This window comes from Gadus morhua, chromosome 16, assembly GCF_902167405.1.
Source record: "Gadus morhua chromosome 16, gadMor3.0, whole genome shotgun sequence".
Lineage (NCBI taxonomy): Eukaryota > Metazoa > Chordata > Actinopteri > Gadiformes > Gadidae > Gadus > Gadus morhua.
The window spans coordinates 14,161,522-14,178,487 of record NC_044063.1 but is presented as its reverse complement, the minus strand read 5'-3'; the positions used below and the strand labels follow the sequence as shown (position 1 = coordinate 14,178,487).

The 16,966-nt window shown below is 50.2% G+C and overlaps 4 protein-coding genes across 4 annotated transcripts in view; 1 reads left to right on the top strand and 3 right to left on the bottom strand.

Moving 5' to 3' along the window:
- Positions 1-4,490, bottom strand: part of LOC115561305 (protein KIAA0100) — a 30,631-nt gene extending 26,141 nt beyond the window's left edge. The window contains 9 exon segments of the mRNA XM_030381256.1: positions 1-69; positions 523-706; positions 794-854; positions 1,629-1,747; positions 2,622-2,763; positions 2,875-2,924; positions 3,052-3,178; positions 3,648-3,791; positions 4,349-4,490. Coding sequence (XP_030237116.1) covers positions 1-69; positions 523-706; positions 794-854; positions 1,629-1,747; positions 2,622-2,763; positions 2,875-2,924; positions 3,052-3,178; positions 3,648-3,721 — 826 coding nt within the window. The 5' untranslated portion in view covers positions 3,722-3,791; positions 4,349-4,490.
- Positions 4,491-4,725: 235 nt separating this feature from the next.
- Positions 4,726-7,262, bottom strand: glod4 (glyoxalase domain containing 4). Its single transcript, XM_030337060.1, has 9 exons — positions 7,090-7,262; positions 6,898-6,947; positions 6,677-6,797; positions 6,439-6,583; positions 5,895-6,031; positions 5,602-5,688; positions 5,394-5,507; positions 5,228-5,314; positions 4,726-5,132 (listed from the first exon to the last, which is right to left on the bottom strand). Exons 1-9 carry the CDS (start codon positions 7,177-7,179, stop codon positions 5,067-5,069), a joined length of 897 nt encoding a protein of 298 aa, XP_030192920.1. The 5' UTR covers positions 7,180-7,262; the 3' UTR covers positions 4,726-5,066.
- Positions 7,263-7,500: 238 nt separating this feature from the next.
- On the top strand, positions 7,501-10,402 carry mrm3a (mitochondrial rRNA methyltransferase 3a). The gene is made up of 4 exons (XM_030381420.1): positions 7,501-7,915; positions 8,426-8,670; positions 9,137-9,298; positions 9,531-10,402. The coding sequence occupies exons 1-4, from the start codon at positions 7,542-7,544 to the stop codon at positions 10,136-10,138; spliced, it is 1,389 nt and encodes a 462-aa protein (XP_030237280.1). The 5' UTR covers positions 7,501-7,541; the 3' UTR covers positions 10,139-10,402.
- A 413-nt stretch (positions 10,403-10,815) lies between these two features.
- Positions 10,816-16,966, bottom strand: part of nxn (nucleoredoxin) — a 53,621-nt gene continuing 47,470 nt past the window's right edge. Inside the window, 2 exon segments of the mRNA XM_030381421.1 lie at positions 10,816-11,753; positions 16,705-16,828. Coding sequence (XP_030237281.1) covers positions 11,571-11,753; positions 16,705-16,828 — 307 coding nt within the window. The 3' untranslated portion in view covers positions 10,816-11,570.

Below are 16,966 nucleotides of genomic sequence, written 5' to 3'. Positions count from 1 at the left end.
CGCTCTGAGGAACGAGCTGATGGAAACGCTCCACCGTCTCAGTTGGACGAAACCGCTCGTTCTCGCCGGCTGAAAGGTTATAAATAATTGATTACATTCACTTAACGGTACATCCGTGGCGATGAATGCTCTACAATTACGCAGCAGTGTAGCCTGCGAGTAAACTAATGTCCCCGCGCAGACACACATTGGGGTCCCTTTCCCTGGCCGTGTTTGAAAGGTTACTTCAACAAAAGTAATGGATTTAGTTACCAGGTCCCGTTGTTAATGGTAATAAGTGGTTATATGCTGAAACTGCTTTTCAGTTTGAATTGATATTGAACTGATGGGTTTCGGGGTGAAAGGCAATCTCCTGACTTCAGCGTGTGTGTGTGTGTGTGTGTGCGTGTGCGTGTGCGTTTTGCGTGTGCGTGATAACGGTCAGTGCGTCCTGGCAGACGGCCATGTCATTAAGGTTGAACCACTCTGCGGAGCGGCGGGCGGAAGGAGCCGGTGTCTGACGACGTCGATCCCCGGCCTCACCAGCCTGCGTGTGGGGGCCAGCGGAGGGGGCCGGAGGCAGCAGGAGCTGGCTGAGGAACAGCCCCTCGTGGAGCTCCGCCAGCAGGTTCCTCACGCTCAGGGACAGGGAGCGGGGCCTCAGGTCCGGCAGGCCCACATCCCCGGACAGGCCCAGGCTCAGGGACACCTCCGCCAGACAGATGTCCTTGGGACAGACGGGGGGACGCTCAGTGGGTCAATTGAGGACGGTTCCTGTCGGGCGTCATTCCCCAGGCCTTATGTCGGGACCTACCTTCTGGCTGTTCTTGAGAACCTTGCTGCTCAACTGCCCAGCAGTAAAGACCCATGCCAACCTGAAACACAGAGTCAAACTGAATGGGTTGGCATTTATTAATTAAAGATCTCCTATTATACTACTTTTCTGGTCTTCATTTCTTATTTATGACTCCTATAGAGCAACCTGAACCGAATCAAAGCACAAAAAACGATGTTGATTTTCGAGCGCTTTCAGCATTCTCTGTCAACACTCGGCTTCGTCCTTCTCCGCCCCCTCGCCCCCCTCCTGCCAACCCCACTCCGTTGTGATAGGTTACCTTCCGGAAGAGTATGTTGCAGCATTACCATACATGGAAAATCCAGATAGTTCTACGTCGATAAATCCCGGAAATTTGAACAAGTGAATGGCGACCGGCGTCCCTAGTGTTTAGCACTCTGCACAGCCCAGACGGTCAGCAGGGAACACGTCTAAATGCATGGATGCAATTATTTAACACTTTAGTATGGTTAAACATGACTATAAATCATTAGAACAACGTTTATAGATCATAAAAGTCGAAAAAGCATAATAGGGGATCTTTAAGAAATTTTACTGATGAGTGGCTTATCAGACACTTTCATCCAAGAGTGACAACTTTTAAGATTTAGGTCAATGAGCAGAGACAAGTGCATTTCACTGAGGGATGCCTACAGGTAGACCGATAACCTTTGGGTTTGAACCAAGAACCTTACAGCGGAGAGTCGATCAAACCCTCTTCCCAGGAGCCGATCCTTCCCCTCAGACATAAGAGACGTAGCAACAAGCAGCAGCCGATGGACGGGATCAATAAGCGTGTGGATTGCATGGTTACCGTTTACTCTGATGGTCGAGCAGCAGGCCGAGACCGGTGACCGTCATGTGCCACAGAGACTCCGAGAGGGAGAGGTTCAGCACCATCACACTGATGGACGCCATGTGGAAGGACAGCAGCTGAGAGGACACACACACAACACACACACACACACACACACACACACACACACACACACACACACCACACACACACACACACACACACACACACACACACACACCACACACACACACACACACACAGAGGGGTTTAGTTCACACATGCATTTACCACAGAGGACAGTCTGACACAGTCCATCGTTGTGAGTGACCTTGTGCCAGTCCATGAATTCAGCTTAAAATGTAGTGGCCCAATTTCGGAAAGTTGATCTTTGAAAAAACACAAACCCTCCCTACAAAGCACAGATTAAGATCTCAGGAGGCGATTTTCCAGACCCACCAATATGTGTAACTCAATACAGCCGGTCGGACAAAGCCGTGTCACGCAGCTGTTGACACAACAACAGTCTGATTGCATTTTACCTTTAAACAGTCTGAGAAATCATTAACAGCCAGCTTAATACGCTTTGCAGAAAGCAAACAGCTGGCTCAATCCACCCTTGCCCTTGTGAGGTGCTCACGCAGCATTAAAAATCAACACCCCCCCCCCCCACTCCCCCCCCCTCATAGAGAAATACCACGCACTCAACGAACGACGACAAACCAAGACCTGACATTAACATTTAGGAGAATTTGCTGACGCTTTAATCCAAAGCGACATATTCATTCATACATTCACACACCGACAGCGGAGTCAATCATGCAAGGCCACAGCCAGCTCGTCGGGAGCAGTCGGGTGAGGCGTCTCGCTCAGGAACTCCTCAACACTCAGCAAGGAGGAGCCGGGGAACGAACAAGCAACCTTCTGGTTAGCAGCCAACCTCCTGAGCCACATGCCTCCCCAGGACATAGACTTCTAAGTTCAGGAGAGGTAAGAAGGAAGCATGCGTACCTGTGAGAGCAGGCGCAGCATTGTGGGGTTGATCTGCATCTTCCCCGGGGTCCCCTCATCGCTCCTCTTCACCACGGCCCTCAGAGGAGCCTCCAGGTCGAACCTGACCCGCGTCTCCCCCACACAGAGGGCCAGGTACCTCCTGGAGGCATGGGGGACACACCTCAATGGAGAACCGCAGATCTTAACCTGCAGCGTGTCTGAGATCTGCACACATCCTCGCCTCACAGAGAAACACTTAAGCACTACTTACGGCAAGTCCGGATTCAACAGCTTGCTCGAGATCCATATTCGATCAATTTCCTGTGGTAGAAACGGGACACAACAACATTCATAACCGGTAGAGTATACAGTGTGTGTCTCTCAGATGCAGTCATAACCACCCCGGCCTCAGGAAGGCCGGGTAAACACAGCTCAGCCAGTGACCTACCAGAGTGTGCTGGGGTTGAAACTGGATACTTATTCCACGGACCGAGAACAGGCCGACAGACTTGATCCTCAGCTCAGCGTTTAGTGAGTTCTGGAAGAATCGCACTGCCAAGGTGCATATAAGCCACCTGTGGGAACAACAAATGGAGGTCTTAGTCTTCACACACGAGCATTGTGTTGTGTATTAATGTATTATGTCGTTATTTAGTTAATTATCTAATAAGGTACACAACGTTCAGGCTGTGTCTGATAAAGCCTGAACTGTATTCTGCAGTGTGTATTAAGTTGTGCTATCTCTAATCATTCGTTCGACGTATATTTGCCTCACTATACTTCCTTGGGCAAGCCGTCACTTGTGGTTCTGCACTTGGGCGTCCTATTCAAGCTTCCAGACTACAAACACGCACAATATCCTGATGTACTAGGTATTTAACGACACATGGATACAGAACGTTGTTTAAACTTCAGGCGTGGCGAGTCAAATATGTCTGATTTAAAAGGGGTTGTTGGGGTGTGTCAACTCAATACATATTCAACTCAAAGCAAATAAAGGCTGTATGACGCGACTACCACAAACACAATAAAGGCACATCCTACCTGAAGATTAGGGAAAGGAGAAAGGTGATGCCGACCATCAAAGCTCCCAGGGAACATATCAGCAACAAAGACATCTTGCTCCAACTAATTGGTTCACCCCGCCGTCCCGGTCATGTGGCAGGGTGCCGTGGTCCTCGCTGTCAGCTGTCAAGGTTGGAAACATTACCCCTTATTAAACAGAACGGCCACAGTCATGAAAATTGTTCCTGCTTTGGGTACAAAGAAACGGTAGTGCGATAGTGGATGTCATAAAGTGCCTGTCTGACAGCGACAGCAGACGGGTGGCTGCGTTAACTCAACGTCCAAACCGAAAGCGCCCATGAGTTGACGTATTACTAAGAGAGGATACAGCCGCTATATCCCAGATGGGTTAAAACGCCTGGCCAATCTGTGATATGGTAGTGAATTAAACATTAGGTTAGATCTATTCTTGGTGGTTTTGAGTGTAGAGCAACCAGTACGGGCACTGCTCCTCCAGTCCCACACTGCAGGCGATAACAGCCACGTAGCTAGCCCGGAGAAATGAATGACAACAACGGTCACCAATAATTATGAGCTGGGGGTGGAGGACTGTCGGACTGTAACTAGCAAAGTTAGCTTAGCGCAAAAACTAGTTATATGCAGCTAGCAGTTCTAATCCTAAACTGAACAAAAATATATTTTTAGAAGGGTACAATTTAACTATCCACTGCAGCACTTACCCTCTGTTTTAAGTTTATGTTAACATATTTCCAGTGGCTTTTCTGCAGCGCCCCTAATGCTACACAGCACAGCCCGTGAGACGGTGCTCCTGTTCGGGTAAACACAGGAAACTGAACCGCTAACCCCGCTTCCCTCTGGTTCTCAGCTGCTGCTAGCAGTGTTGCCAGATTGGGCCAGATTTCCTGATTGGGCGGGAAATATGTCCCAATCTGGCACCACTGGCTGCTAGCATCACATCTGACCCGCTCTCGAAACGGGCCAACAGCGCCCTCTGTGGCAAGACATGTTGGGCACACCTGTCAGCCCCTTTACAAACTAGTATTCACTATATTTGACTTAATGGGCACAAATAAATAAGAAAGAATGAAAGAGAAAATTAGAGATTAATTAAATTGTCAGTTTATTTTTCATGTTCAATATTGTATGGAGGATTAGGGACAGGGATTCATAGATTTCAGATATATTAACCCGATTACTACTAGACGGTTGTAAATAAATTAAATATTAACTCAGTTGTCCTCGCACTTCCTTGTCGTCGGTTGTGTTGAATCACTGTTGTGCTGGCATATGGCGGAACCATGTTCACATTACACAGAGGTGGATCTTTCTACCAAGTTTAACCTGCACTTTAACAGTGAAATTCTCCTATTTAGTCACAGAATATTCTGACTAAAATCGTATTTCTTTTTGTAGATTTCCATTCAGCCATCAGTATTCTCATGCGATAGCTTTCTGTCTGTTGTGTTTGGCGAACCACTCCTCGCTCTTGTCCTCAGCCATGGCCTGGAAACAAATGGAGTAAAGAATGCATTGAAAATTGACCTTGTGACCAACGCTACATATCAGCTTCATATATTCAACGTTGGATCCACACAAACCTTATCAAGCAGTGCGTTTCCATTGGGATCCACCTTGGAAAGTTCCCTGAATGCCTCGTCCCCTACGAAGCAAATCTCGTGGGCATTCTGAAAGAAATGGTAGATATTATGTAATGGGAAAATACTTAATGATCAGCTTGAATTGGGAGCTCCTTAATCCACTTACTGGGTCTGCCAAAATGACCACTTCTACTGTAGCCTTTCCTGGGGTATCCAGGCTGACTAATGGAGTGAGGATCTTCTGATTCTCCTTCTTCATCAAGGCTTCCAGGTCAGGTAACTGAAAAGGCGAAGCCACTTAGAACTATTTTTATTTGAATCAAAAGGTGAACAGAAATGAAGCATTAGTGATGTTGAATTATTGGTTGTTATACCTGGTCTCTTGGGCATGAAAAGGCTATTCTTCCAAAAGCTGTTCCATGGTCTATACTCCCACCCACGTCTTGAAGCTCAAGCTTACACTAGACACACAAATGGACACATACAAATAAACGCAGACACACACAGACATACAGAGTCAGACTCGGACACGAACACACACACACACACACACACACAGTCACACGCAGACCCAAATACAGACAGTTTTATTTTATATTTATAGTAGTTGTATAATTACATCTATATTAATATACTTCTCAGACGCCACATATTCATTTTGACACACCTGCTTGTCTTCATATCCCATAAGTACGGTCTTCTTTTCCTCATCCTTCTCCAACACCTTCATCCCCAGTAGATCGGTCCAGTAGTGGGTGGTTGTAGGCAGGTCTGACACGCCCAGGCAAACCTTCTGCACTGGGTCTGTAACAAGGGGAAGCCTCATTACATATGTTCAGCATCCTATCAATACATGGTATCAGAACTGGAGTCGAAAACTCCTGCAATTATTTGATTACAGCAATGAATAGCCGGTTCATTATACATTATAATAGTTTCAATAATGCATTATTTAGCTATTGATTAACTAATTGTGAGGCATTTCCAGAATAGCAGCCATGCAGAGTAGAAGAAAGAAGTTCATTAGTTTATGCAATGATTTCCTGTTCAGATATCCTCAATGTGAAAAGTTTTTGTGAAGTAATGTGAAACATTTTTGTGAAATACAGTTGATGTTGAAAGATATGGGAAGGTTCAGGAGGCCCAGCCCAGACGCATCCGTGGGGAGCTGCTCTCTGTCGCCGGGTTAAAGGGGCATCCCCCAGACTCACCCCTGGGGGGCAGCTCTCGGTCCACCAGGTAGAAGGGGTATCCACCGGGCGCCTCCGTGCGGTAAACGGCCTCCTCCACCTCCGTGAGGGGCCATCCGAGACGCTTTGCGTTCCTCACAGCTTGGCTCGATTGCAGAGTCAATCCCTGATAAAATAAGAAATCAAAAATATGAATGATTAACATATAGTTAACTATCAGGTCACTATGATGTATTATTATAAACCCCTTGTCGCGGACCTGGAAGTCATTGCCGAGGGTATACTCTCCGACGCCGTAATTGTATGTCAGTTCAGCCACGAAATGGTCATCCTCTGGACCAAACCCGACCATGGTCTTGCTCCATTTCCCATCATAAGGCCTGCAGATAGCACATGCAAGAGATTGCAACGGTGTTGAAATGTTCTCCAGTCCAATACACTTAGCCAAAGTTCAAGAGCAGGTTGAGCAGATCAATGTACCCGTTGCAACTTGCTTTGCAGCCTTCTTCAAACTCTTCATGCCTTAAAATCTGAAACGAACGAATACATTAGTGATAAAATCCGCCAACGTCATATTTCCATAATTAACATGAAATGAAACAATGCCATGCACGTTAACAACATAGTGGTCAGCGCTGATGTGGCTAACCCAAGAGTAGAACCACGAGATACCTTCATGCCCAGAACATCTCGGTAAAATGTGGCTGTTTTGGCCCGGTCACCAACTTTAAAAACAAAATGTAGTGTTCGCCTCATAGCCATCACAGCAGCAGCAGCAGATCCTCCAGGCAGATCGAGAATACAGCATCGACGCTGCGGTAATTGACTGGATCTCCTCGATGACATCGATGTTTCTGACATCAACTTTATGTTGGTACATAAAGTCGAGTTGTACACAGTTGTTGCACACAGATGTATAAATAATGAGGTTCGCATTATTTTTTTATTTTACACATAATATAAGAATTTAAATAATCTTCGTGTTGAATAGGATTTTAATAAACAACGCTATATTATTCAAATAATATAATAATGTGGATGCACTACCACACCATCCGCTAGAGGGGAGCACCGGACGGGGTTACTTTGACAGTGTTGTTGAAGGAGAAGAAGAAAGGCCAGATATGGCGGCCTACATGAGAAGCGTGATAATTCTGCTCTCCACGGAGCGAAACGCGTTGCTGAGGAGAGGTTGCGACTACACAGTGGTATCAAGGCGGTATGTGAGGGGGCTGAGGAGGACACCCGTCAAGGTGTTGTTTCCCGACAGCAACAGGGAGACCGTGGCTCCTCCAAAGGGGTCTGAGGGTCGGAAGGAACCGAAGCCCGCTCCTCCAAAAGCTCCTGGGATGAAGAGGACCTTCAGTCCTCCAGCAGCGATCATGATCCCGAGCCATGCGTCTGTGCCTGCATCGGAGCAATCAAACATCACCTTTTCCAAAGACCGAATCGGAGGACTTCGTTTCGAAACAGCCTTCCCCGGAGACAAAAGACTGGCGTGAGTTTGATTGTATTTGACTTTGGTACCAAGCTATTATCATCATTTATAACCAATAGTATGTTTGTTTTCGCATTGAATATATAGGACACAGGGTTTCCTGTCACATGACAATGTTATCCGTTGTTTTAATACATATGTGACCCAAACACGTCCAAGGGCACGCATCCACATGACAACCAAACTACATTCAGTGGATGTCCGAATAAGCAGTGTCTCCTCGTCTTTACTTCAATGGGGGGGGGGGGGGCCCTCTTGGCTGTTTCGAGGAGTCCCTGAGCAAGACACCTCACCCTAACTGCTCCTGACGAGCTGGCTGTCGCCTTGCATGGTTGACTCCATCGGGTGTGTGAATGGGTGAATGTTAGGCAGTATTGTAAAGCGCTTTGAGTGGACACCGGTTAGAAAAGCACTGTATAAATGCAGTCCATTTACAAATAGTGCTTTAATTTCTCAACTAAAACAAGATGCGCTCCGAGTGTTTAATCGAAAACGATTTCTCCCCCACAGGAGGGTGGTGAGTATCGCCCGCTCTCGGACGTTCCGGGAGCACCAGGGTAAGATCCTTCTGGAGGGGAAGCGTCTGATCTGCGACGCCCTGGAGGCCGGAGCCCACCCCCAGATGGTGTTCTTCAGCCGGGTGGAGAAGCTGTGTGAGCTGCCCCTGGACAAGCTGAAGAGAGCCACTCTGGTTAAAGTCAAGTTTGAGGAGATCAAGATCTGGTCCGAACTTGTGGCTCCTCAGGGGGTGATGGGTACGTTTTCGGAAATAAATGATGTCCAATAAGCCTTGTCTGTATAGGCTTATTGGACAATAAGAAAGTCTGTTGTTATTATACAACTTAAGGCTCTATTCTGGGAAGGAGTAGTGTTCGTAAGTATTGGTTATCCTCGATTCAGTCCCTAAGCGACAGTCGTGTGTAAACATCAGACAGATGAACTGTATGGCTTGCTGCTCTTTGCAGGATCAGCTCTGTTGCTATATTTTGCTACCCTAGTCTCCTGATTTGATTCACTCATTGGCACACACTTTTGTCTACAGCCAGTTTAGTGAATTCAGACACAGGGCCGGCTTCAGAGAGCAGCAAGGGGTTACACCCAAGACACTGACACAAGCCACTCCCGGGCCTCATGCTGTTCCTACAAACTGGAAGCAGCTGCAGGTGTGCCTCTAGTAGGCGTGTTGATCCTAGCTCACCGGTCGTCTTCTCCCTCCTCCAGCCATATTCTCCCGCCCCGACCCGGAGAAGATGAGCTTCCCGAAGGCCCGCCCCACCGTGCCGCTGTCCCTGATCTGTGACAACATCCGGGACCCCGGCAACATGGGCACCATCCTGCGCTCGGCCGCCGCCGCCGGCTGCCGGGACATCCTGCTCACCAAGGGTAAGGTCAAAGGTCACTCGGGGCCTGTCGACTTTGAAACAACTCTATTCTACGATAGACGTGACTGTGTTTTCCGATAAAGATGTGACTTTACTCTCCGACAAAGACATGACTGTATTCTCAGATAAAGACGGCCTGATTCTGCCCTCCGATAAAGGACTCTGTATTCTCCGATAAAGACGACCTGACTCTGTGTTCTCCGATAAAGACGTGACTCTGTGTTCTCCGACAGGCTGCGTGGACCCCTGGGAGCCGAAGGTCTTGCGTGCGGCGATGGGCGCCCACTTCCGCCTCCCCGTCCACTGCAGCCTGGACTGGAAGGACATCAGAGCTCGCCTCCCGGAGCACACCTCCGTCCACGTGGCCGACAACTACTGTGGCCCCGCGAGCGCAGAAGAAGAAGAGGTAACGGAGCATCGTCACGCAGAGGTCAGAGGTCAACCTACCGGAGCCCTGAAGGGGGACTACGGTTGGGTGAGCACGCGGCGTGGACGGGGGAACCCCGACCACGCCGCGTACGACTCGGACTCGGACTCGGACGACGAGACGGCCCCGGGGCTCCAGCTGCCCCGGGTCGACGCCCTGCTCTACCACGAGGGGTGGGGCCGGGGGCCGGCCGCGCTGGTGGTGGGCGGGGAGACCCACGGCCTGAGCCTGGAGTCGGTGGGGCTGGCGGCGGAGACGGGGGGCCGGCGGCTGCGGATCCCCATGGTGCCCGGCGTGGACAGCCTGAACTCGGCCATGGCGGCCAGCATCCTCCTCTTCGAGGGACGGAGGCAGATGTTGGACTCGGTGGAGACATCCGCAAGGAAAGGGAAGGCGGAGAGGCGGCTGATATGAGTGCGTTTGTGTTTGAATGAGGAGTTTGTTTGTGATGATTCATGAGACGTTTTGCCCGTTTACAGTTGGTTTGTGGTGTGTTGGCCTGTACTGCTGAAGGATCTTCGAGGGCTGAAAGTTTTGATTTGTAGGGAGAGGGACTGCATCAATCAAGATGTCTTCTGCCACAGGCTCTGAGGTCGTTTTTGTACTGCGATTGGTTGTCTAGTGATTTATATATGAAGTTAGCCTAAACTGTAAATAAAATATATAACTCCATGCGAATGTGTTGGTATACATCCACCCTCTGAGCCATTTGCAAGTCATTACAGAAGAACACAGATTTTCTGCTTTTGGCACGGAAGCTTGTTTGTGTCTGAGAAACTTAATTATCATTAATGACAAGTCCATTCAGTGATGGATATCACATGGTTGCCACTAGACTAGGGCCTTCATAGACGTCAGTTAGTGACATCGGCTATCACAGCTCCATAATGGCTTAATGTAGTTTTATACCTGCAGTTGATTATTTCACCACAAGGAGGTGACAATACCTGGCCAATTGCAGCATGATGTGTAAAACATGTGAGAAATATTTAACATCAAGGTTACAATTGGAAAACATTTCAGTATTTCTGCTCGATAGTCTTGGAAAGTCTTAATTCCTCAAATCTTTCTGTAGTTGACAATGCAAATAATTTGTGCTTGACAGTGAATTTTTAATGATTGTGAAGTCGTGAGCTGAAATACAACCTGGCAATGGCAAGAAGTTACACAACAATTATACAATCTCTTCGCAAAGCGTGTCGTGCCTTTTGAATCGGAGGGACCTTCACTGAAAATCCCTGCGAGTGGTGAGATGAAAACCACCATAAGAATAAGACAGGATTAAGTTAAGCCTATTCCTAGGAAATATCGAGTCCTTTACGACATGTTCAGTCAAACACAACAGAGATTGCCTTAAAAAGCGAACAGCTACATCCAACTGGCTCATTAGCACACGTGTACGGTGAACATCTCATCTGCCAGCTATTCTTTCCCCGGCTGGTATCACAAAACCAAATGTAACAAGGCTCTCGCCGCTAAGTACGTATGTAGGTCCATCGGCTCACGGGCTGGTGTCTTCTGGAGAGGGGGGGAACAAAAACAAATAAATGCTTGACTGCAGACCAAGCAGCTAATGCATATAAACACATAGATGTATTTATATGTATCTTACTGTGGGGGCTTCAGTCAACGCAAGGCACCACAGGAGGGGAGCGGACTCCATGGAAGAGGGGCGAGTAAAAAAACAACAACCGAAAGATGTAAGATGTCAGTCGACAAGTCTCTAACAGTCTGACAGAGTCGGGGGGAGGGGGAGGGGCATAGCAACAAGGGGGGGGGGGGGGTCTGAAGATCGGGGCGGGTTGGGGAGGAGGGCTTTGAGTCTTTAGACGCGGGGGTCCGGTCCTCAGATGGGCTCGGGCTTGAGCTTCTCGTCCAGGAAGTCGCTGACGAACTGGTCGACGACGTCCTGCGTGATCTCCTCCACGTCGCGCACGTACTTGGCGCGGGCGGACATGTCCAGGATGGTGAGCAGCGGCGCCGCCTCGGGCAGGTTGGTGTAGTCCCGCAAGGAGTCCGTCATGTCGTCCTGCAGAAGGGGGGCGGAGAGGGGGTTAGCGGTGTGGAAGGGACTTTCTCTGTGTTACGTCATCACAGTGTGGCGGCTTGTGGCCCAGGAGGTAGACCAGAAGGACTCTAGTTCGATCCCCTGAGTGCAGAGGTGTCCCTGAGCAAGACACGTCATCCTCACTGCTCCTGACGAGCTAGCTGTCGCCTTGCGTGACCGACACCACCGTCGTCGTGTCAATGTGTGCATTAATGGGTGAATGAAAGGCAGCATTGTAAAGCACTTTCAGTGGCCACTGATTAGAAAAGCGCTGCATAAATGCACTGGACATACTCGAGTGTCTTCAGGTCAAATGGGTTTCAAGAAAGATAAACGACTTGTGTGGTTTTATTCTGTTGACCAGCCAAGGCGGCTGCAGTGAAGAAGCCATGGTGTCTCGTTTATGTGAACTACACACTCCACTCTAAACACGCGCTAACATAATCAGAACAAAGCCCTGTTTGTGTGTATTCTTGCCAATGTATCCAATGACATCTGGTTAGTGTCATCGGATGGCGCATTAGCCTCGCTCCATGCTGATAGCCATATACTGTAGAGTGGGGTGGGGGGGGGGTACTCTCTATACGTTTTCAGGGCCCTGGGGGGGTCTGTAGGGAGCCAGGGGTTCTCAAACAACCTAGCAGTATGAAGGAGCGGGGGAGGCTGTTAACAATCCTATTCACCTTGTAACAGCAGGGGGGAAATCAGACACACCCTTCCCGTCTATTTAAAGACATGCGGTCAGCAATGAATGTAGCATGGGCATGATTAACGTGGGAATGCCTTCTGAGCGCCTGGCGGCCTCGTCTTTCTGTTGTGGAGAACACATTTTTTGTTCTCCCAAAATGGTTATTCTACTGTTCACACGCCTGAGGCCTAAGATCACCTTTCACCTTTCTACCAGTTAGGATTACAGCTCAGTCAGCCGCAGGGGGGGCGCGTGTAAATCACTCTGGCACAGCGGCAGACACGGCGGCAGCGCCTTCTCAAACCAAAACCACTTGGAACCGCCGTAAAAAGACCGTAAAACGAAAAAGGCACAATGGCTCGAAATTCATCCTGTGTGTCAGTACCGCCTCCGCAATGGGATCCTCTCCGAACACTTCACACCCCACAAGGGTTCCCGCGTCCCCTCCCTCCGTTCCAGGGATTAGTCCACATGTTGAAGTGTTCCAGGTCCCACAATTCACTTTTGACAGGTTCTACTGGAAATCTAATCAGACAATCTCTCCCTTCCCCGGGCCGGCAGGCCTGATTTCCCCCCAGCTTAGCCTGTCTGGGCCGATGAGAGAGAGAATCAGAGAGAGGAAAAGGCAGAGAGAGAGAGAGAGAGAGAGACAGAGGCAGAGAGAGACAGAGAGACAGAGAGACAGAGAGGCAGGAGAGAGACAGAGAGACAGAGAGGCAGAGAGAGAGAGAGAGAGAGAGAGAGAGAGAGAGAGAGAGAGAGACAGAGAGACAGAGAGGCAGGAGAGAGACAGAGAGGCAGGAGAGAGACAGAGAGGCAGGAGAGAGAGAGAGACAGAGAGGAGAGAGACAGAGAGAGAGAGAGAGAGAGAGAGAGAGAGAGAGAGAGAGAGAGAGAGAGAGAGAGAGAGAGAGAGAGAGAGAGAGAGAGAGAGAGAGAGAGAGAGAGAGACAGACAGAGAGAGAGAAGCAGGAGAGAGACAGAGAGAGAGACAGAGAGAGAGACAGAGACAGAAATACTGAATCATTTCAGTCTTTTTTATGTGGGAATGATAAAGATGTTGTTCGGTGGTTCAGACGTACCGGAGACGGCCACCGCGGGGCGCTGTTGTCACTGGGAGACGGAGCGAGGAAGAAGGGTTCAGTGAGGCCCGTACAGTTATGGCTCTGTGATTTATGCTTCACTATGTGCACTGTCATAACAAAGTAACAGGGTACATCCCCCAGCCCCGGTACTTATTTTAACTCTCCAGTCCACCTCGCTGTGGGGCCCTTTCTCCCTTATCTCAAATAGAGCCGCCCTTCAGTAGATCCCCTTTGACTGCTGATCCCAGAGCTACGCTGTGTAATATAGGAACCATGAGCGATTTGGTTACGGTGTTGTTAGGGAGATGGCCCTCATACCCATTGCATCACAACGCCAACGCGGCCAGCTGTTTGGTCCGTTTGACCTAATTGATCAGATAAACGGTATTAGTCCCAGACGGCGCCAAATTTGCGATGAAAGTAAAACACAAAGGGGAGCCCTCTCTTTAACTAGCAGAGGATTAACGTGACCTGTTTGTGTTCCCCTGCAAACACAAGACGGCCTTTGTGCCTGCGGTATGATCTGTAAATCATACCGTGTGAAGTAGATATGCATCTATCTGGACACACACACACGCATGCCGGCGGTGACACAGAGAGCCATCATCGGTCACCATGGCCTTTCCCAGGTTTCCAGCGCACTCAGATATGAGGAGATGTGATCTGCAAGTCACTCTAGGCTCCGTACGAAGCCGTGCATCTTCTTATGTTTGGCTGCTCGTGTTAACCGCTTCTCATTGGCTGCCGTGGCTGCAGCCGTTCCATATGTCCCGCCCACTTCCCTCCGCCCCCCCCTCCTGGGCTCACCCCCGGACAAACAGACAAAAGGACTTCTCTGCTCGCGTGTGTGTGTAGGCACAGCGCCGATAAGGGTGTGTGTGTGTGTGTGTGTGTGTGTGTGTGTGTGTGTGTGTGTGTCCCGAGACAATGTGGCGTTTGGCAGACAATCAGCCTCTGATAAGGTCTCCGGCGATAACGGGTTATAGGCCTCTCATTGGCCGACGGCTTAGGATAGCATTCATCTGATTGGTCGTCTTGAACGTCGATGGGGTTTCGGCCACGGCTTCACATTTGATATTGACTTTTTTTATTAATACTTAAAAGGTCCCGGGTGTTGAATTCAGTGGCAGTAGGTGGTAAATTGCAGCCAACCGAATGTCCCCACCCTCACTTTCTAAAAACTACGGTGGCCTGTACTGGCCTGAATTGGAAAAGAAACATGGCGGCCTCCGTGGAATAGGTCCCGCCCCCTTTGTAGCGATTAAGAGCTTGTTGAAAGGTAACGAGAACACAAAGACTCCTATTTTAATGGGATTAGACTCATAATAATACATGAATATTATATATATCTGCTAATTAGTATGTCAATCAATTATGTATATTTTATGTACCCAGAAATATCGGATCAACGAATGTAATGCATTGCAGTTTCGTCATAGATCAAAATGCAGATTTATTTTATTTTCCGTTTCAGAGTCAAAGAGATGACTATAATGGTCTTTTTATGAAGACACCATAGTAACGCGAGTGTCCGGGGCTATTAATGCCTCCGCCTGTAGCTCTGGATACCCAGGGGCAAAAGATGCAGAACTTCTTTTAGAAGGACTAACAAGAGCCACATGTGTTTCCCCCCGGTCGGCAGACAGACCAGTTAGTGACGGACAGCGAGAAGCCAGCAGCTGGTCGGGCCCGGAGCGTGTTGGCACCAGGCCAGACCCAGGCTTAACCCAGGCCTGGGTCAGACCAGACCCAGGGAGCATGTTGGCACCAGGACTGACCCAGGCGTGACCCGGTTCAAGGAGCATGTTGGCACTAGGCCTGACCCAGGCCCAATGCCCTGCCTGTGGCCCTCGGCTGGGTAGGAGCACACCGAGCCTGGGAGCGGAGTGGAGGAGAGTCCAAACGATCCCTGACAGTAAACCTACACCTGCCCCCCGTCCCGCCCACGCAGGGGGAGTCGGCGTCCCGGCACGCCCGGCTGTAACCGTAACCCTGCGGCGGCGAGGAGGGCCTGAAAATAACCGCGGTGCCCCTCCTACAGAGAGAGCGCCATCTGTCCAGTGAAGCCCGTCTGTCCCCCTTCCGTCCGGCCGCTGGCAATTCGCGGCCGGGTCGGGTCTCCCCCTCCAGGGGTGAGGAGGCGGGCTGACACACAGAGCCCTCCTCCCTCCTCCTCCAGATACTCCGCCACCACCACATTATAGAAACCCAAGCCCCCGCCTCGCTGGGGGACACTGGGAACACGACCCCCACACACACACACTCGGAGGGCTTAACACTCCGAGTGTGTGTGTGTGTGAGAGTGAGAGTGAGAGTGAGAGAGAGAGAGAGAGAGAGAGAGAGAGACAACGAGTGAGTACGAGAGAGCCAGTGAGAGAGCGAGAGAGAGAGAGAGCAAGCGATTGTGAGAGAGAGAGACTCTCTCCGGGGGTGGGGGGATCAAAGGGAGACGGCGTTGTACGGGGACGGGCCCCGTCCCGCTGGGTCTGTGACACGCGGGCGGCGGGCCAGCCCCCGGGTCATGGATAGGGCTCCGGTGCCAAGCTGGGACGGCAGGCCGCTCACGAGGGCCCCCTTCAAAGGGGATCCTCGGCCCCCAGCGCTGCGGCCCCCAGCGCTGGGGGCCGCAGCGTGACCTTCCGTCTCCCTGAGCGTTGACATCGGCACACAGCTACACCCCCCAGGCAGACATGAGGCCCCAGCGATGAGCTCCATCTTATGCCTCACCCAGGCCCCTGAGCACAAACTCAGTGCACGCTCAAAACTGAGAAGAGTCGCTGAGTTTGAGTACATCCTGGGGGCACAGTGGAGGGCTTTACGTTAAGTGTGTGTGTGTGTGTGTGTGTGTGTGTGTGTGTGTTGTGTGTGTGTGTGTGTGTGTGTGTGTGTGTGTGTGTGAGTGAGTGAGTGAGTGAGTGAGCTAGTGCGCCGGAAAGAGAGAGATGGGGACAGAGAGAAAGATCCTTCTGTTTTTGGTCTTTGTGGATGCCTGTAGGTGTACGTTATCACCAGTTGTCCTTTCCATACTGGATGCACTGGGATCTCACTCTCTCTCTCCATCCCTCCGTCCCTCCCCTCTCTCCACGATGGGGTTCTGTCCCGTCAGGACCAGGCTTCTCCCTGTCCCCCCCCCACCCCCTAACCCCCACCTGAGTCTCACCTCTCCGGCCACGAAGAACAGCAGGGGCATCTCCTCGTCCTTGGCCTTGGACGCGGCCATGAGCTTGAGGGCGACGGGCTGGACCAGCTCCTTGGCCGGCTCCAGCTCCCCCTCCTCTCAGCGTCTAAAAGAGGAGAGCAAGGGGTTAACGGACGCACTTAGACAGCGCTGGCCTAACCGTGGCCCTCCTCAAGCGCTTTACGATGCTGTCTAATATTCAGCCATTCATCACAAATTCATCCATTCATGCACACATTCACAC